Source organism: Corvus hawaiiensis, chromosome 4 (assembly GCF_020740725.1).
Source record: "Corvus hawaiiensis isolate bCorHaw1 chromosome 4, bCorHaw1.pri.cur, whole genome shotgun sequence".
NCBI classification, from domain to species: Eukaryota; Metazoa; Chordata; class Aves; order Passeriformes; family Corvidae; genus Corvus; species Corvus hawaiiensis.
In genome coordinates, this window is record NC_063216.1 from 5,947,843 (window position 1) to 5,966,234 (window position 18,392).

General features: G+C 40.7%; 1 protein-coding gene across 19 annotated transcripts in view; it reads left to right on the top strand.

Moving 5' to 3' along the window:
• Window positions 1–18,392, top strand: part of SOX5 (SRY-box transcription factor 5) — a 609,605-nt gene that overhangs the window by 315,781 nt on the left and 275,432 nt on the right. For 4 of the 19 annotated variants that reach the window (XM_048300772.1, XM_048300775.1, XM_048300791.1 and 1 more), the window contains exon 1: window positions 11,933–12,097. The exons of 9 other annotated variants lie outside the window; for them this stretch is intronic. In XM_048300772.1, coding sequence (XP_048156729.1) covers window positions 12,060–12,097 — 38 coding nt within the window. In that variant the 5' untranslated portion in view covers window positions 11,933–12,059. Of the gene's footprint in view, window positions 1–11,931; window positions 12,098–16,160; window positions 16,184–18,392 lie in introns of those variants that run through there. 6 more of the 19 variants (XM_048300787.1, XM_048300788.1, XM_048300792.1 and 3 more) reach the window with 3 other exon arrangements.

The following is an 18,392-nucleotide window of genomic DNA, read 5'->3' on the forward strand; positions in this document are numbered from 1 at the left end:
CGACTCAGAGAATGTTCTAAGCCTGAAACTTCTCTAGACACACAAACTGTTAAGAATTAGCAACATGCTATGGCTTTCAGAGATCATCTACTGCCTTGTTGCTTTGTGCTATCTATGATATCTATGAGATTTTTGGACAGCCAGAAACAGCTCAGCAACACCTGACTTCAGCGACTGATGCTGAATATCTGAAAATCCTGAACAGGCCCTCCTGGTTTATGCAAAGAGTGGCTATGTGCAGTCAGGCTAATGAGCAAAGGTACACAGCATTCACTGTTCGTGTGATGTGGGATCCAGTTAAGTGTGTGTAATGTGTCTGCTGCCTTTGTGCTGCCCATGTAGGTGGGGATGAGCTTCCCTCCTGCTGTTCCTGGTATTCATGAACCTGAAAATCTGAGTAGTCCAACAAACTGTTTCTCAGAGGTTTGCTCACTGTAGTCCTCCCCATTTAGTAAACTCCCTGTGCTATATTAATAACTGAATATTCACATATGAGCATTCATTGTGGTACACAGATCTTGTGTGTAACAACCTTTAAAAACACAGTTGTAGGAATTTTTCATTGACTATCCTATGTTTTAGGGATAGGTTGCAGGTCCTGTATGGACATCAGGGAGAGTGGCAGAGAGACTGTGAGTATTTACCAATAATGAAACTGTGTTTGCAGATGAAGTTTTAGTGCAATGATATATTTTGTAAGGTTTATAAGAAATATGTCTTTATTTAAATTTAAAAAAACCTGTAAGGTTTTGATTAATACTGAAATTCTACCATCCTGGTTTTATATGCTTTCTGTCATGCTTATGAAAATACTCAAGCCATGCACAGTAGCCATACAAAACTCTGCAGTCAGATTTGTAAATGCAAGTCACTGGATCATTTCTAAAAAAACCCAGTATTTTTCCTTACACGGACTAGTCCAACCATGTGCAGAGACTATCAAAACTCTTACATGGTAAAAAATGTACATCTTGTACAATCTCTGGTCCAATTCCTGGTTGCAGGAACCCATAGTTCCCTCAGTTCTTGGAGAGCTAATGCCATTTCATACCACATTGACAAATACAGGCTCTGATTTTCTAGATATCCTTGGTATCAATGCATGGTTAAAATTCATTAACCCCTGAGGGCTTCCCTAGTCTGGAGTATGGACTTGGCTCCAAGTTGTTGGAAAACTTGATTTGCACAGCTCATTGTACGATATTAGGAGAGGAAGTGTGGCATTGGAATAGGTGTGGCTTAACACTGGAGGAGATCAGGATTACTGCTAGCTAGAAATGTGGGAAAACCTCTTCCAAAACAACCATAATGTCTTGGGATGTATTGAAGTTACACGGAGTAAGTTCAGATGTTTTCTAAAAGGCTATCCATGTCAACTTTGTAAATAATTTTTCCCTCAGTACTGTGACACAGAATACTAGTTAAGGTTTTTTCCTTGGTATTGTAACACAGAATAATAGGTAAAAAGTATAACAGATTTGCTGAAAACCGAATTATTTCCTAGTCATATTCAATTGTATAAGGCTTAAGAGGGAAACCTAACCTGTAGCCATTCTTTTGCAATATTAAAGATTGGCTACTGTCAAAGAAAAAAGTGAAGGAAAAGTAGATGCTAAACTCAACAAATGAAGAGCAACAGAGTAGTGGGTAAAGTTGGACATATCAAAATGTGCAACGGGAAATTTATGATGAGCTCAAATAGGGCTGCTAACTTAATATGTATTCTTTCCTTTTAATATTGGCTTCTAACCTGTAAGGTTGGAGAAAGCCATTTTTCTGCTTCCCTTTAATTGAACAGTAGAATTGATGCTGAGAATTAGTCTAATGACTTTTCTTTCCTTACTTGATAAATTGGTTGAAATGGTAATAAAAAATAAAATCAGGAGACATATAGATGAGTGTTGTGATACAATAGCTATCCATCAGCATAGCTCTTGTAGAGAAAAAAATTATGTATAAAGATAATTGTTTGAGCTTGTCAACAAATAATAAAATACAATCATTAGATTTATTTTCCCTTCAATGGCAGTTTTTGAAAAAGACCTTCACAAGATGCTTGAATAGACTGACTTCTGTATGAGGAAAAAGCTAAGAGTCTTTTTAGAGAAAAGATAAATAATGAGAATAGAAGTTTATGAAATAAAAGCGAGATCAGTTACTTTTTATTTTTTCAGTTATTATAAGAATGAGTCAGTCAAATGCAAACACACAAAATAGGGAAACAGTCTTTTATGTAACTTGTAATTTACTTTTGGCTCAGAAGCAACGTATATTTGGATTTATATACTTTTATGAAGTAATAAAGCAGTTAAAGCATTCAGCACGAGATGAGGGACAGGAATAAATTTCCCCCCTCATTATAGAACACTTGTCTAGTCTGGGCCCACCTTGTTTGAAATATCTAGGAGATAATATAATGGAGACCTGACTCTTACTTTGATGCAAGCTGTAGTTTGTGTCTGAGGCAGAGCCCTCACTTAAATTCTGTGGTGATTTTTCAAACTAACGTAAGGAAAAAATTGCTTTTACTAAGCGATGTACATTTTTTTCATGCAATGAAACACAAATCCTGGCAATGTCATGTTTTTGTGGCCCTATGTATCATGACCCACAAATCACCCTAAAAGCTGTGATCTTTTTAGAGATTATAGGCACAAAGCTCAGTATGGTTACTTTTGTGCCAAATGCCTGTCCTGGCTGCATACAGCAGGTTTTAACTTCGACTACGGTATTGGGACCCTTCTGGAAAATTTATGGCAAGTTTCAAAATAAATGAAAAAGTCAAGGCCAGTTAAAAAAAAAAACAACCTGAAGAAGAAAAAGGTAGGTGTCTCCTTCTTCTTTTATTTTCTATCCAATTTGCACTTCTGGAAACACTTGCTGCCATTCTATTGCTAGCTCAGAATTCCTTAAGAAAACAAGTTTCACCTGTGACATTCTCACTTGTGAAATCCTTGCCCAGATTTTGAACCACATTGCTCTCAAGAAAGGGCAGTAGCCACATGCAAATACCAGGAGAAATGCTTGACAGGACTGATCGTGTGGGGGCAAATGTTAAAAAGGTAAGTACAAATGTGATTTCATTTCTTGAAAAAGTGTCAAAAGACTATCTTATATCTGATGTGGTGACATTTCACTGTTTCTGCATTTTGATGTTGTTCTCTGTATAGCTCAGGCTGTTAACATACAGAAGTCGTCTAATTTATTTTATTTTATTTATTCTATTGGATGGGGGTCAGGCACTTTGTAAATTATGGACTGCATTCTCACTGAATCAAAATATTTAGGTTGCTTGTGTGGTTCAGTCCTTGGCATCATGTCACTAATTACTTTAACACAACTCTGAAATAATGACAAAAATAAAATGAATCAAAAAGAAAGAGAAATTAAACTTTGTACAACAAAACAAAAGCCACATTAGAAACAGAAAATGTTATTGAAAGCAAAAAGTGGGTGACCAAATGTGCAGTCTGGATTCAGTACAATGTTACATCGCAAGAGAAGAGACACTCAGCTCTGGATCTTCTCCAGGCAGAGGAAAATTTATAACATAAATTTTCTTTGATAAACATTCCTGAGAAACTTCTTAGTATTTTTATCTTAACGAATGTTTGCCTGTTTGTCTCAGTCCAGTGTTTTTTGGGGGTTTTTTTCTGTGTTTTTGTTTTTTTTATATATCTCCTTTCTGATTCTTTTATATTCTGAATATACCTCAGTGGCAACTGTTGAAGATCTGTCTTACAAGCTAATTGGTACTAGAAAGTAGTCAGCCCTGTACCTGGGTTGCATTAGGGTTTTTGAAGAGTGTCCCCAGATATTCTGATTTTCCCATATTTATGCTTCAGAACTCTGTGGCAGTATTTTCTCTGTTTTTCCCTGTACGAGGTACAGAAGCATTCCCAGGGGCCTTTAGCATTCTACCCTGGCAATGTTTCTAGGCTCTAGCTGTCCCATGTAATGAGAGATGAGAAGCAAGAGTTAAGCCTCCATAGAAATAGCAATAACAAGCCATTGGTCTGCTTTATACCATACTTATGTATTTATTTCTCTGTAATCGTGGCTGAATTGAAGTCTGTGTGCTGAAAGTAGGCGTTTAGATTTTTGCTTTTACTCAGAAGTGGAAAATCACTTATAAAACTGCATCAGAGCACCATTAAAATAAATTAAGGGTTATGTATGCTTTTGTAACTTTACAAATGAAACGTAACTCTACATACTCATTGATTGCTGTTCACTGTGTAAGGTGTAAGATGGCAATGTGTTTTATATCTCCTTCCCTTGCATTTAATGTTATTAGAATCATCACCTAATTTACAGCTTAATCTTCACAGTGGCATGTATAACAAGTTAAATATCAATACACTACATTTAAAAAACACTGATTTGTATTAATTTTATCATAGACTGTATACATAATGTAGGGACCTCATGCATGGCACACTAGAAAGGAATACATTTCCAAATTTGTTCTGAATTTGACATTTTGGTATTTCTATTTTTGAAATACTTGCTAGAGAGCAGTTACACGAATCCTTACGATTATACAGACTAAAAGGGAATAAAATAGATAAAGAGTTTACAGAATGTAGGAATCTTACCTCTTTTGGTGTTCTTTGTCTAATTGCAACTGCAGTCAAAATTGTAAACTGGTTCAGATAGAGGATATTTCTTACAAAAGACCTAATTCTTCACTGCTCCTCCAGTAAAAAGTGAATAGCAAATGGTAATATTATTTGAAAGAATTTTATATTGCCACTTTTTGTAATCCAATGAAGCAAATAAAATGGAGGGCAACCATGAATTAAACTCTGAGTCATGCACACCTGCAAAGAGTTCAATCTGGTTAGCTCAGGGTGGCTGTAGTTCTGTGCTAAAAGTGTCACAAATTACTGTAATGGCACTACAAGAAAACCACTTCTAGTAAGGAAATCAGACAGTCAATGTATGTGTGGGTGTGGAGAATTTGGATGGCAAACACCAGAGCAAACCTCATGACCACAAGAGGAAGGCTGGAATGCCTTCACAAAACACACAGGACTGGGTGATGTGAACTATTCCAAAACACCCTTGCACTTCTAATTGCATGTTGCTTGATGATCAATGGAAGCAAATCTGTTTGTTTTAAACCCAGTGTCCTTGGTGTACAAGTTAGAGCAGACTAGAGTGGAAAAAGCAGTCAGATTAGAAATGCAGAGACAAAATGTGATGACTAACCTTGTTCACAGAATCAGTCAAAAAAAAGAGACAGAATTGTTATTGTGGGAGTGATGAGAATGGGGTGGGATAAGAATTGTGAGAGCCATGAAGAAAGGCCCAATGGGTCAAGTAGGAAGATCTCTATTTTAGTGCACTTGGAATCACGCTCGACAATTATTATCTGCCATTACAAATAGATCAAAGTTGTGGTTTTAGGATACTTGGGCTCAGAAGCTTATGTCTAACTATAGGCAACTTAAGTTGTCTGTTAAGTCTTGATTTCTACCAACCCCTCCTCTGCACAAGCACCAGGGAAAAAGTGAGTAATTTCCCTTTGCTGGGAGTCAGTTCTCTGTATGAAATGAGTTGGGATCACTGTTGCATGCATTTACATGTTCACAGCAGTCATTGGAATGACACTGAGGGAGAATATTCTTGCTGGCATTGTCATTGGAGAGGCTGAAGGTTGGATGGGCACTGATAGTAAACAGACCTGTCAAAGGAATCATCCCTGTGACCAGGTAGGAGGCAGAGCAGGGACAATGTGAGGCTGTGGGCTTCAGTTGGGATGGGATGTTCCACACTAGATAACGACACTGAAAAAAGAACACTGGAGAAAAAAAAAAGACTCGGAGCAACAGGTTCCTATTTTAGTAACATTTTATGTTCAGAACCTTTACAAGGAACTGTAAATTTGAAATCCAGTTAGCTTCTTAAAAAATTTCAAGCACAGTTCCTATCCATGGGTATGTTCTCTATTTTTATGGCTATTTTTTTTTAAATGGTCCTGGTTTTGTTTAATTTTTTTTTTCCTCTGCGCAGACAAAGGATACTAGGACAAACAGTAAAGAGACCCTGTATGTAACTGAAAGTATACTGAAATAATAAAACAATAATAACCCCCAAAATAGAGGGGGCTGGGAGAGTGAGAGACCAACACATGACACAAAATCAGGATTGTGCCATCTCATTAATATTTCTCGGTTTTACAATTAAATTTACTTATTGCTAAAATAGATATGTAATTTAATTTTATATGTGTTTACATGTACTATTTTAATTTCTAAAAATCCCTACTTATATTATAGTTCGAAAATATATTAATGTTGAGATTCCTTTACCCTGGCTGATTCAGAGGGGACAGGATAAAAGAGGGAATTTCAACCTCCTTTAAAAAAATAAATAGGGACTTTATTGTAATATTCAGAGAAGTTTGAATTTAGATGGAGGTTCAGATTTTTTTTTAAGGGTAGCATCAGTCCTTTTTTTACAGGGAGGGTTGCAGATGGCAGGGCCCTGCTAAAAGTGCAAGTGAATAACTGATAAATGAGGGCTTCCCACTTACAAATGAGATGGTTTTACTTTTCCTTGAAGAAATGCAGTAAATTGAAAAACTCTAAATAGCACAGAAATTTCAGTCCTCCAGACCGCCTTCTCCTTCTCAGATTTTGCTATACTATATTCAGCATTCAGTTTTGCCAACACTGAACATGCCTGATGTGGCATTTACATTCTTTAAAAAAGGCATAGATTAGTTATATTTCTAAGAGTTAACTTCTCCCCTTGACACATGTACTTAATTCCCATTAATGGAAATGGCAGCTAGGCATGCACACTGGAAGGAAAAATCTGTTCCTGAGCATATGATCCAAACTGCATTGTAGCTAAACATTTCCATGCTCTGAAGTAAGCACTCATTATTTGCAAGATATTTTTCATAAAAAATGCATCAACCCTGCTCTATTCTCCCTCCACTCTCCCATAGTGTGTTCCAAAACACCCTTTCTTAGAAGTCTTACAGATTCATTCTTAATGCTGCAGTTGTTTTGAGTGTGTGTCTAAAAAAGAAAATCCGTTTAGGATCTTCAGAGTTTTGCATATTTTCTGTGAGAATTTTCCAGTAAATCATTCTGTGGAACATCTTACATTGCCTTGGACTTTGTAGGTCTCTATTATTAAAACCTACAGTGGAAACAACAAAACCCAAAAAGCTCTTTTTTTCCCCCCCCAGAACTTCCTTTGCTTACGGTGCTGCAGTATCTGCCAAAGGCACTAGACTGAAGTGCTATCATTTAAGGATTAAAAAAAAAAAAATTAATTTTTCATTTAAGGTTTTCCTTCTGCCAATATGCTTGTGTAACGACTTGAGGATTCTGCCTGTGCAATATGCCAGAGTTATGTTATTTCTAACTTGAGCTGGGTGGATAATTGATTTTTTGGTTCACCTCTTGAACTGGAGAACCACAATAGCGAAAAAAAAAAAAATCAGTTAAGCACAAAAATTCTTATAGGAGTTTATGATTTCAGTTCTGTCCCCTCATCCAAATGAAAAGAGCTTTTTTTGTTTAGGTTAACCCAGATTGTCCTCTTTTACTGGGACTTCATTGTTTTGGGCACCCCTTAAAGGAAGCAAAATGAGAAATGCAGATTCACTGAAATGCTGGGGGAGTAGTAAGGGGGTTTTCATCTTTCTCATCAGTTAAAGATATTTGAACTTGTATCTGAATTCTCAGTTTGAGAAGAAAGAATCGACAGCATTGAATGTGGATGCTGGAGTTTGCAACTATGACCCACTCAGTAAAAAGGGGCACCAGAGCTTCCTATTACTAGTCAAAAGTTTCAGAACAAGATAAAATTTCTTATGTTAAAAACTGGACAGTTGCATCTTATGTACATTTTCTTCTTTATTAGTGGTTATTTATCCAAATTTCTCAGTTTTTCCACTTTCTGATATGCTAGCAGCCTTTGTGACATGTCCTGGCAATTTCTAAAAAGCAAGTCTAAAAGTTAATATGAAATGATTTTTAGAAAGGTTTCAAGATTTCCTCAAACCACTTAACTTGCTTTTTCTCCATCTTGCAATTGCAGTTGAACTTACTGCAAGACCATAATTTTATCAGAAAGTCTATACTTAATTGTCTATATTCCAATAATATATATATTATCCTTATAATCCAGTATAGTACAAGGATACCGTAATACAATATTACTACGACAGCAACAGTAAGGTTTTTTTTCCTCCTCTTTGGACACCACTCTATGACTGGGGGGACCCAGTCATCTGGGAGAGGAAGCTCAGTAGTTGCAGAAAACATAAAATGAAGGTAGTGGGGAAGAAGGTACTTGAGCACAAAATTTATTGGTGTAAGAGTAATTGTAAACTAGGTTAAGTAAAAGAAGAGTTCATGTCAGAATCATTCAGGGGAGAGATCTCTATTTTCTTCCTTTCTTCCATTTCCTCTCCCCTTCTCAGCTCTCCCTTTTTGCTCAGTTATCTTAGTTTTTTGTCCCACATTTTATTTTTCGTTTTTTCCTCCTTTTAATATGATTCTTTCTCCTTCTTCCTAGTCTAGCCCATGTCTTCTTCTGTAATTCCTGACGTTGATGGTGGTTGCTCTGGTTTATAATCATATTAGCTGAGAGCCAGCAAACCAGGAGCCCCAGTGTGCTAGGCCTAATACCAGCTGGGGTGGTGGTGGGGGGGGGGCGGGGTATGTGATCATTGTCCTGAAAAAGCTCAAACAGGAAATGATATTGGAAGGGGTAAATACATATGAACAGACAAAGGAAGGACATGGTAGAAGAAGGGCAGTTGTGGAGTGGAGCTGAGTTGGATAAAGGGTATGAGGTTAGAGCTGAATGGAGCTAACATGCAGTCAAAATATAGTATTCCTGTTCTACCCAAATGGTTGAGATTTAGACTTCTTTTAATAAAAGGTGGTCTTAATTTTCTTCCAGATGTGGCTTCTGTGTAGCTTCACTCTGTAAACTTCTTCCTAGGCCAAGCGTGAGGAAATAGGGAAAGCAAAGCAAGAGCTGGGACAGAAGGAACAGCATTTATGGATGGGCAGTGGTGAATCAAGAGGAAAATGAAACACCAAGAAAAGGGGCCCTACAGAATGTGAATACAGAAATGAAGCATGTTTTAAACAAAACAGTAAATGTAAAAAAATCATGCCTCTGTGGGAAAAAAAGGTCAAATATATATATATATATGTTTCAGCAGCATAAGGGCTGTTGTTGACTGCAAGGCACGTGGGATCTTTGTTTCTCATCCTTTTGCTGGAGTTGACTAACTGTGTCAGCTTGGACAAGCTACTAAGCCTGCCTGCATCTCAGTTTCCTTATTTGAGGCCAAATTCTCTTACTAAGTAGCCTCCTACTCCACACAGAGATTTGCTGATTTGAATGGAGCCCCTGCAGAGTGAGATACTTTTCAATACAAATAAAGTTTTGGAATCGGCCCTAATTATATTTATTACCTGCAGAGGAGTAATGTGAGACTTAACATGGTTTGAGACCCTCAGATGAAAGAAAAAGTATTTGGAATTGTTCTTTTTAATCATCAGCTGGCTTTTCAAAGTCTAATTCACGGCTGTCCTAAAATGGATAGCTACTAAATAACAAATGAAAAATCCTTGTACATATTAACTAGGTTTGTCAGGCTCCCATGAATGGACCTCTGTGGAAAATATGATTTGCTGGGGGCTACCAAAGGAAGTTGGTTTACCCTGCCCCACAGTGAGGAGCCATTAGATCTCCCTCATGCCAGAAGTTGACAGATTGTGTGCGGCTCAGCTCGGAGCGCCGTGGTGGTGGAAGGCAGGCTGGAGGCTGCCTTTGCAGATCCTCCTTTACAAACCATAACAACGACGGCACCTTCGCAAACTTGGCTGCAGTGTTTTGTTCCGTGGTTGGGTCGGGTGCTCCTCAGTGATGATGCGCAGAAGTTGCGAGTGGGTTTGCTCCTCGTGATTAAAGCGATAAGCCCAGACTTCCAGCTGATAATGCCTTTATACCAACACTGGACTGACTGGCCTCTGCGTGAGCCTGCTGGTTTCTAGCACATGCACTGAGAGTGAAAAGCAGCAAATTAAATAGTGTAGCTGTTGGATATTAAAAATAACAAGATTTTCTATTTGGCGTTTTTCTTAAGCCAGTGGGCATGAAAATGTTGAAAGTTTTATGGATGCTCCGTGAAAATATGTGTATATATTTCAAAAAGTAAACTTGCTATGTCCGTGCCACTGGGAGGCAGGGATGAGAGGGGGGCAAAGGACCTAATCAAACTGTTGTGGGGTCAAAACCACGTGGGTTTTAAAGGCCCTTAATGTTGTCCAGCTGCAGATTAAGGGGCGGGGGGGAGTGGGGGGGAGAGAGAGAGAGAGAGAGAGAGAGAATAATTAGGGCAGGGCAATTGGAAAGAATGGAGTATAGATACGTGGTTCTGTGTGGGTGTGTATGCACGTGTATGTGAAAGAACAGGGAGCCCAATTTTTTTCTCTTTTTTTCTTTCCCCTCCCTCCCCTTACTGCGAGTTCAGTGCCAGGCCGGACACGGGCCACGCAGACTATTGAGGCATTGTGCGCTCCGCTTCCAGAGTAGCCCCCGGCTAATCCCCGCGGCTCGGACGGGAATTTCCCCGCGGCGTGCTCCCGGGCACTGCCCCCTCTCCCCGCCGGGGCGGGCTCGGGAGCAGCCCTTCCCGCCGGAGCGGAGCGGGATGCGGGTATCCCCGAAGCGGGATGCGGGGGCTGCCGGCGCCTCTGTCCCCGCGTGTCCAAGGCCCGTTACCTGCTTGCCTTCCTCGCTTGCCAGATTTTTATCTGGATAATTGGAAGTGCGGCGGAGGCTGCGCTCCGCCAGCCAGCCGAGGCTCTGCAGCCGCGCGTCGTCCACCTTGTTATCAGGGGTTGTCTGGGCAGGGGAAATGAGAGGGAGCCACGACCGAGGGACTTCTATTGCTCGCCCGGAGAGTGGGGGGAAAAAAAGGAGGGGTGTGATTAAGTAGAAAACGAGAAAAGCTCTAACAGACGAACGGAAAGTTTATTTTTGTTGTTGTTTGAACATCCGTGTGTGTGCGTTCGTGTGCGCGCCCGCTGCTTTGGCATGTGGCTACCTTTTCCCTTGCACACAACAGGGCTGTTTGATGGAGTTTGGAGCTGAGGAAACTTTGGGTTTGTTGCCAGGACGGTTCGCAGCACTTTGTGGAAAGCAAGAGCTAACAGTGAGACCGACAGAGTGAGTGACAAGTTGTTTACAGGTTTCCTTGAAGGGGCCTCTGCTATATTTCAATCTGTCAAAGTTGCTTTTCTTCCCTCAGAACAATGCCTGATTGTTGTGCGGGGTGTGTGGTGGGGTTTTTTTGTTGTTGTTGTTTTTTTTTTTTTTTTTTTTTTGGTGGGTTGGTTTTTTTTTTTCCCCTACCCAAAGAGAGAGAGAAGGAGGGAGAGAGAAAGCGAGAGACCGGGAAGGGTGGGGGGAAAGGAATGAAAATTTTTAGGAGCACAAATGCCTTTGGTAACATTTTTATGTGTTTTATATCTTCTCCCCTATTTCAACTCCGAGAGTTGATAACTGTTTCAATTTAATCAATCTGCTCTTGTTTTATCTTCTTTCTCCACTGATCTTCCTCAGCGCAGGGGATTTGCTCCTGGTTTGCCGGTTTAGGTGGATTGTCAGACTGCTTTTTGTTTTTTCCCCCTCCTCCTCCTCCCCCCCCCCCCCCCCTTATCCCCCTCCACGTTTTTTTTAGGACATTGAAGGAGTTGACTTTTCCCGTTTGGCGGCGGCGGGCGAGCAGAATTAAAAGGAAAGGACAGGCCCCCGGAGGTCGCGCAGCGCGGCGGGGGGAGCTGCGCGATCATCCTGCTGCGAGCGCGCTGCCCCTTTAAGAGACTGGTCAAGGAGTCCTCGCTCAGAGCGAGCGAGCCGGGAGGGAGGGAGGGAGAGGGAGGGAGCGAGCGAGCGAGCGAGCGAGAGAGAAAATCAATCGGTTTAGAAGGTTTGGACTCACTTGACAGGTTCAGTTGGAGGCGACCATAGGTGGCTGCTGTGACAAAGGGAAATTGTGCTTTTCCAGCATGCTAACTGACCCTGATTTACCTCAGGAGTTTGAAAGGTGAGTCGAGTTGTTGGGGCGGGGGTGTGTGTATGTGTGTGGGGGTGTCTCTTCCCTTTTTTTTTTTTTTTGTTCTGTTTCGTGGTTTGTTTGTTGGTGTAGTATTATTTTTATTTATTTTTTTTTTAATCTATCCGAGCACGTCTGTTCGCGCGCGTGTGCACGGATGGGCAGCGGGCACACGGACACGCGGGGACGGGCGCGCAACTCCGGCGCTCGGCGGCAGGAGGCCGGGGAGATGCTCCCCCCGCGGTACCTCGGCTTCTCCAGCGCCGTGTCAGTGACCGGGGTGGCGGGCGCCGCCAAGCCCCTGGCCCCCGGGCTGTGCGCCCGCGGCGCGCAGCTTTGTTCCGCGGCCGCAGAGCCTGCCGTGCCCTCCTTCTGCACACTCTCCCCTACCCCACCGGCCCGCCGAGCCACCTTCCTGGGCAGAGCCTCCCCGCTCCTGCCCGGGGACTCCCCGGGAAGCGGTCAGAGGATGCCCGGTGGCGGCCAGGCGGGGGGTTCAACTTCCAACCTCAGGCTCCCGTCAAACTTGGGAAGGCGCTCTCCGAGCACATGACCTTTTGTTGATCTAGCAGGAGCTATTATTTTTAGGCAAGTTAACATCCCAGCCTTCCGTCAGGAGAACATCTTTCTGCCTGAGGAGAGAGGGAAAAAAGCAAACAGAAAAAGAAAGGAAAAAAGTGAAACTCTTGCCTCCCAAGTTTTAGCCGTCGCCTCTCTCGCGGAGTGTCAAGAGCGGGGTCTGGGTATGACGAGCGGGCTGCGGGTATGACGTAGATGTGCCCGTCTCCCCCTGCCCGAAGCAGGAGCCTTCCCTGCTTGGAATTAAGTTTTTGCTGTCACTGGTGACGGCTTGTGACCTCCGAGAGTTTAGTCCTTATTTCATATGATTTGGCTCTCCTAAGAGGTTTGGAAGTGTTTTCTCAGGCGCTTGTGCATACGTCCATTGATTGTCCCGCATCCCTCCCCTCCGGCTTCTTTTTTAAAGGTTATTAATAGCCCCTTGTGCGGCTGCAGTAAACAACCCAAACTTTCATTTCTAAGCAGTAAATGAAAGAATGCCAGGATGCGCGTTACTGAGGTTTTTCTCATCTTCGTGAAAGCTACCTCCTGTATAAACATTTGGTTGTATCTGACTATGCAATACAAGCTAGGTGCTAGACCAGCTGGTTAAAAATATGCTAAGTCAAGCTGTTCATCGTTCAAACCTACTGAATTTGATAGTAAAGGCACAGAAAAGAAGGCAAGATAAAAACATTTTAAGTGGGCTGAGGAACACTCATGGAAAGGAAGGACAGGAAAGAACACTTGAATTAAAAGATCAGAGAAAATTAAAATTTGGAAATGCAGAAAAGACCTATTTTAACACTTTCAATCCTTGTTCTGAAACTAGAACACTTCCTTACTAGAAAGTCAAATTGGCTTGGTTGCTCTACTCCAAGGTTGTCTTTAATGCAATTAATTTTCCAGACTTACTTGGAATACTTGGCGTTTTCCTTTGGTTTGTTATCATTACAATAATAGAACAAAATTGGTTTTGTTCACGTGCGCTGTATTAACTTAGTTCAACTACCTGAGGAAACTGTTACTGTTTCTGATGTCAAATTTGATCTGGCAACATGATCATGTATTTGTCTTTTTCATACAATCGATAGATTCAAGTATTTCATGTGCTTCACTAAGATTATATGTAGAAATTTATAAGCAAGCAGTTTTGATTTTTCTTTGAACTTTGTGATGAACACAATCCTTGTAAACTCTCTGAAGCAGAATGAAGTCCTTTCATTTTCCTGCTGGGGGACTTTTTTTTTTAGCTGAAGTCTCTCTACATTATAAATATAGATATTTATATAAATTTTATATATAAACAAATCATTTGGGGCAAGCATCATCCTTAGAATGAGCTTCTCTACTCTCTTGTTTTTTTGGTTTTTTTTTTTTTTTTTTGCCCCAGGCATATGTTTCATTTTCAGAGATCCCAGCTTTACTCTTGTAAACATTCTAGTTAAATAATCAATACGCTGCTCTCCTTTTGCCATGCAGATAATAGCAAACAGTAGAAATGGGAAGCAATAAAAATGAACCTCAGGACATGCAATTTTTTTGAAAAATTTTTTTTAAACAATTTTCCCTCTGCAGTTGGAATTGGGGATACAGACCAGTATCTTTGTTAATCATTACCATTTGTTTACATTGTGTGTGTTTGACTATAGTTACACGCACATACACAGACCCAGACGCTGTCCCTGTAATACATGTCTGTTTGTCAGGGAACAGCCACGAGGACACACTTTCTTGCACAGAGATCCTCAGTCACACAAATACCTGCAGAGCTGATGTGTGTGTGTGTACGCACGATGCACAGATCATTGTTTTTTAGATGTTTATGGCAGGTTCTTTTCTTGGATTCTCAGTTAACACAGTTCTTGGATCACATCTCTGCAGTTGCTTGGGGTCCAGCATGTCACATCTGCATGTCCCACTTCACTTCTGTTACTATTATCCATCTCCCACTATTCCTTTTTAAACTTGAATAGCAAATGACAAGGAAGTAAAGATTTGTCAGGCAAAGTTGGTTGCAGCTCAGATCTCAGAGCATCTGTATGTCTCTCAGGAGGTTGTTCCTCTTTCCCCGGTGTTTTTCCCGTGATGTTTCAGTGTATCTCAGTAAACTGCAAACACTTCAGAAACTTTCAGTCACCCCAGCTGAAGAGAGCTGAATTCAGGGGACTGCTCTTCTGTGTCTGTGACCATTAGCAGGGGGAATTTACAGTACACACGTAGAATGAAAATGATCCTCAGTATGAGATGAATAAACATTCATTAATTCATTCAGCATCACTGATAAATTGCAGTAGGTTTTGTGAATTAACATGTATAATTAATTACCATGCAAAAAACGTGAGGGTTTTTGTCCTTTCCTGAGAAGTTCCTTGCATGCCTTTATTTCTGTTTGTGGTGGTTCAGCCGCTTGATTGAGAGGAGCATCAGAATACGTACGGTGAGGGGGATGATGTTTGCGGCAATGTTGTAGAAATTATAGCTGGAATCCACTCCATGTGTTACACAGAGAAAGGGTAACTTCTGGGATGTACTGTGTGAGTGCCTGTGGCACTCTGAATTGGCTCTAAAGGTCTTGAAAATAATAAGTCTTTTGTTGTTTGATTTCTCTCTCTCTTTTTTTTTTTTTAAGTTGGGTCATTATACTTAAATATAACAAGTCTGGCCACAATAGAAAGTAAGTTTACTTCACTGAGGAAAAGGTAGAGACAATGTGGCCGGAACCATCGCGGACAGCTGGGAAATTTACAGAATGATAAAAACTCAGAAATGCCCAACATAAAGTTTTAATGTCTTAATAAAATCTGATTAATGAAAAATAGATAAGTGACTGTTTAACAATATCCCTAGTGTATGGAATGTTCTTAAACCCAAATTAATTACTGCATATTTACATTTCTCTGTAGACTGAGAGCGAGGCTATGCTAGGCATCCGGACAGAGTGACATCCTTTCTCTTTTTCATTGTTTCCTTTACTTTTTTCGTTCTTAATTTTAACATGCCAGTTCAAGGTAAAGTGGTATGTAGTGCTTGTAGAAGAAGGAAGGATAGGTTAGTGCCTCCATAGGAAAAAAAGGCAGAGCTAGAAAAGACAAAAGGTGTAGATGGGAGTAGTGGGGATGGGGAGAGTAGAACAAGTTCAGCCTTTGCAGGCACCGGTAGTGAGCTCTCGGAACGCTCTCTGTTCTAGTGAATAGCTTGTAGAAAGGAAGGGCTCAAGGATGTAAAGCAAGCCTCTGCTGGGAGGAAAAAATATACTTAGCTGCTTCACTGCTGCACTGCACGAGTCATTTTAGACTCCCACTGAATTTATTTTGGGGTTGTACCAACACTGTCAAATGGAGAAGTCATTTTCTTAAAAGGAAACTTTGCGTATTCCTAAGTGCTTTTCTTAGCTAAAGTTACCCTAAAAGCTTTATTCTGCTGCATTTGCTGAGAATTTTGGAGAAAGAATAATACCTTTCTATTACTCGGCTTGCTCAGAATGATGTTCCACTCTCCTAAAATCTACCTGTAGAAGTAAGAGTGATTATTCTTTCATTTAAAAGATTGCTTTACTATTGGGCTGAATAGCTTTTAACTTCATTGAGACATTTTGAGAAAAGGACTTCATTGCTTACGTTTGTGGTTCTAGGGGTCTGGGATTTGAAGAATAAATAGAGTGCCAGTGTAAAGCTGCAGATGCTGGTATTTCACAGTGATAAAAATTAACAGAGTTTTTTTCTCTGAGATAAGTCCAAAAGAATTAATGTATTTGTAGACTATTCATTAATGTCCTGCATGCACTAATTTAATTTGTTGTTCTTATGCTTGGCTAGGAAGAAGTTGACTGTTACAGATTACAGATTTTAATGAACATCTCAGTAATTTACCAGTTGCTGAAATTGTGAACTAGTCTTGGAAGGCGAAAGCCCAAATGAGAGAGCTGATGAGTGACACACCAGCCTGCACAATTCGACTGTTGTATTCATTGCATTTGAATCAAATTGGGAGTTTGGCATTACTAATTCTGGGTGGCTGGCTCATCATATGCATTCAAGGAGTTAATTAACACACACACAAACACATACACAGTCTCCCACCAAGCATCTTGTGGTGTTTATGTGCATAATGTGTTTGATTGGTACCTTTACATGGGCAAGGAATTGTTTTTCCTTCTCTTTCTGTCCAGAGATCTTAAATATATAAGTAGTTTACAAAATATTTACTACTTCTCAGGGAGCTTTAACAAGCATTTATGGCTTTATCATTTAGGAGGCGCAGAGTATCTGGTTGAGTTACTTAAACATGAAGCTCCCTCATAGGATAGGAATATCTGTCTGTGCAATGTGATATGTCTGTAGGTGTATAAAAAACACTTTAAACAATATTTATAGAGGAAAAAGAGTGTCTCCTCCCAAGGTACAGTAACAGTTTCTTCACATGCTTTTCATACTAGACTTGAAATACAGGGTAACTTCATGTTTGTGTGAGATACCTGTGCCTTCACAACTGTTGCAGAAGTCAGTCTGACATCCTCTTGACTTTCTATTTTATTGTATTTTATTAATTTCTTGTTCAGGCCTGGTTATAGCATAATTAACTCATAAGTGGAAGGGGAAAAACATGTTGACATGTTGTACCTGTACACATTGGAAATATTCAATGGCTGTGAATTCTGTTACTGTAGTCAAGAGAAAAGAAGTGCTCACAGCAATTAATCAATAGCTGTAGTGCCTCTCTGATGATGGCAAGGAGTTGGTTGTTTAACGAGTAGCATCCTTAAAAGCAAAGAGTTTTTCCCTCTTAAAGTTTCTATGGATTTTTATCAAATGTGGAAAACGTGTGAAGTCTCCTTCCTACAAAAGGTAAAATTATGTTGTGTATGGGTATGTTAAAACCCACAATGCTACAAAGTAAGCAAATCGTTGTCATATTACTGAATTACCTAAACCAGAACTTCTGGAACTTTTGAAATGGGCTGTTTTTCTCTGGAGCTTTGGGCTGGCTCTGGCCAGTGGGCAAGGGCGAGCGGTCGTGGGGATTTATTGACGGCGTTTGTCCCATTGCCATCTCCTCCCACAGCCCCTTTGTCGAAACACCACCACCATAAAGTTTTCACCCACACCTTTGCCGAGGGTGATGGTGTTGTCCCAGTTCTCCCATACCCTCCAGAGGGGCTGCCTTGCTTCAAGTGGCCTTGCCCATGCTGTGGCTGGGCACCAGGGGTGCTGCGGGGAGTTCAATGTGCCGTAGCCTCCGCTCGAGAGACACTGCTTGTTGTCTCCACAGTGAGCCCAGCTATGCCAGCTGGGAAGCCAGGAGTCTCCAAAAGTTGTTCCTGAGCCCACATGTCCTTGTGACAGTGTGGAAGTTCTGTGCACAGTAGTTGTTGGGAGACAGCAAATTTAGACAAGGTTCTGGAAGAATTTTGGTGAGCGAGCGCTGCTTGCAGGGGCCATGGGACTTGAAAAGAATGTGAGAAGTGAATGGAAATTGTGAGGTGTACAGTAGTAATTCAGAGAAGCTGCCTGTCTTTTTAGGATAGGTGCAAAATTAATTTATTTAATTGTTTTAAACAGAGTAAGAAGGAAATGTTGAATTCCATTTGCTAGAATTATCAGATGTTAGTATGAAGTTCAGGTGCTTCCCATGGTATTGGGGGAGCTGTTTGTTTTGAAAGGAATTGGCAAACATTTTCCAGCGTCCTGGTTTTGATCTGGCTTGGCACTTCTCTTCAACTCGTCCT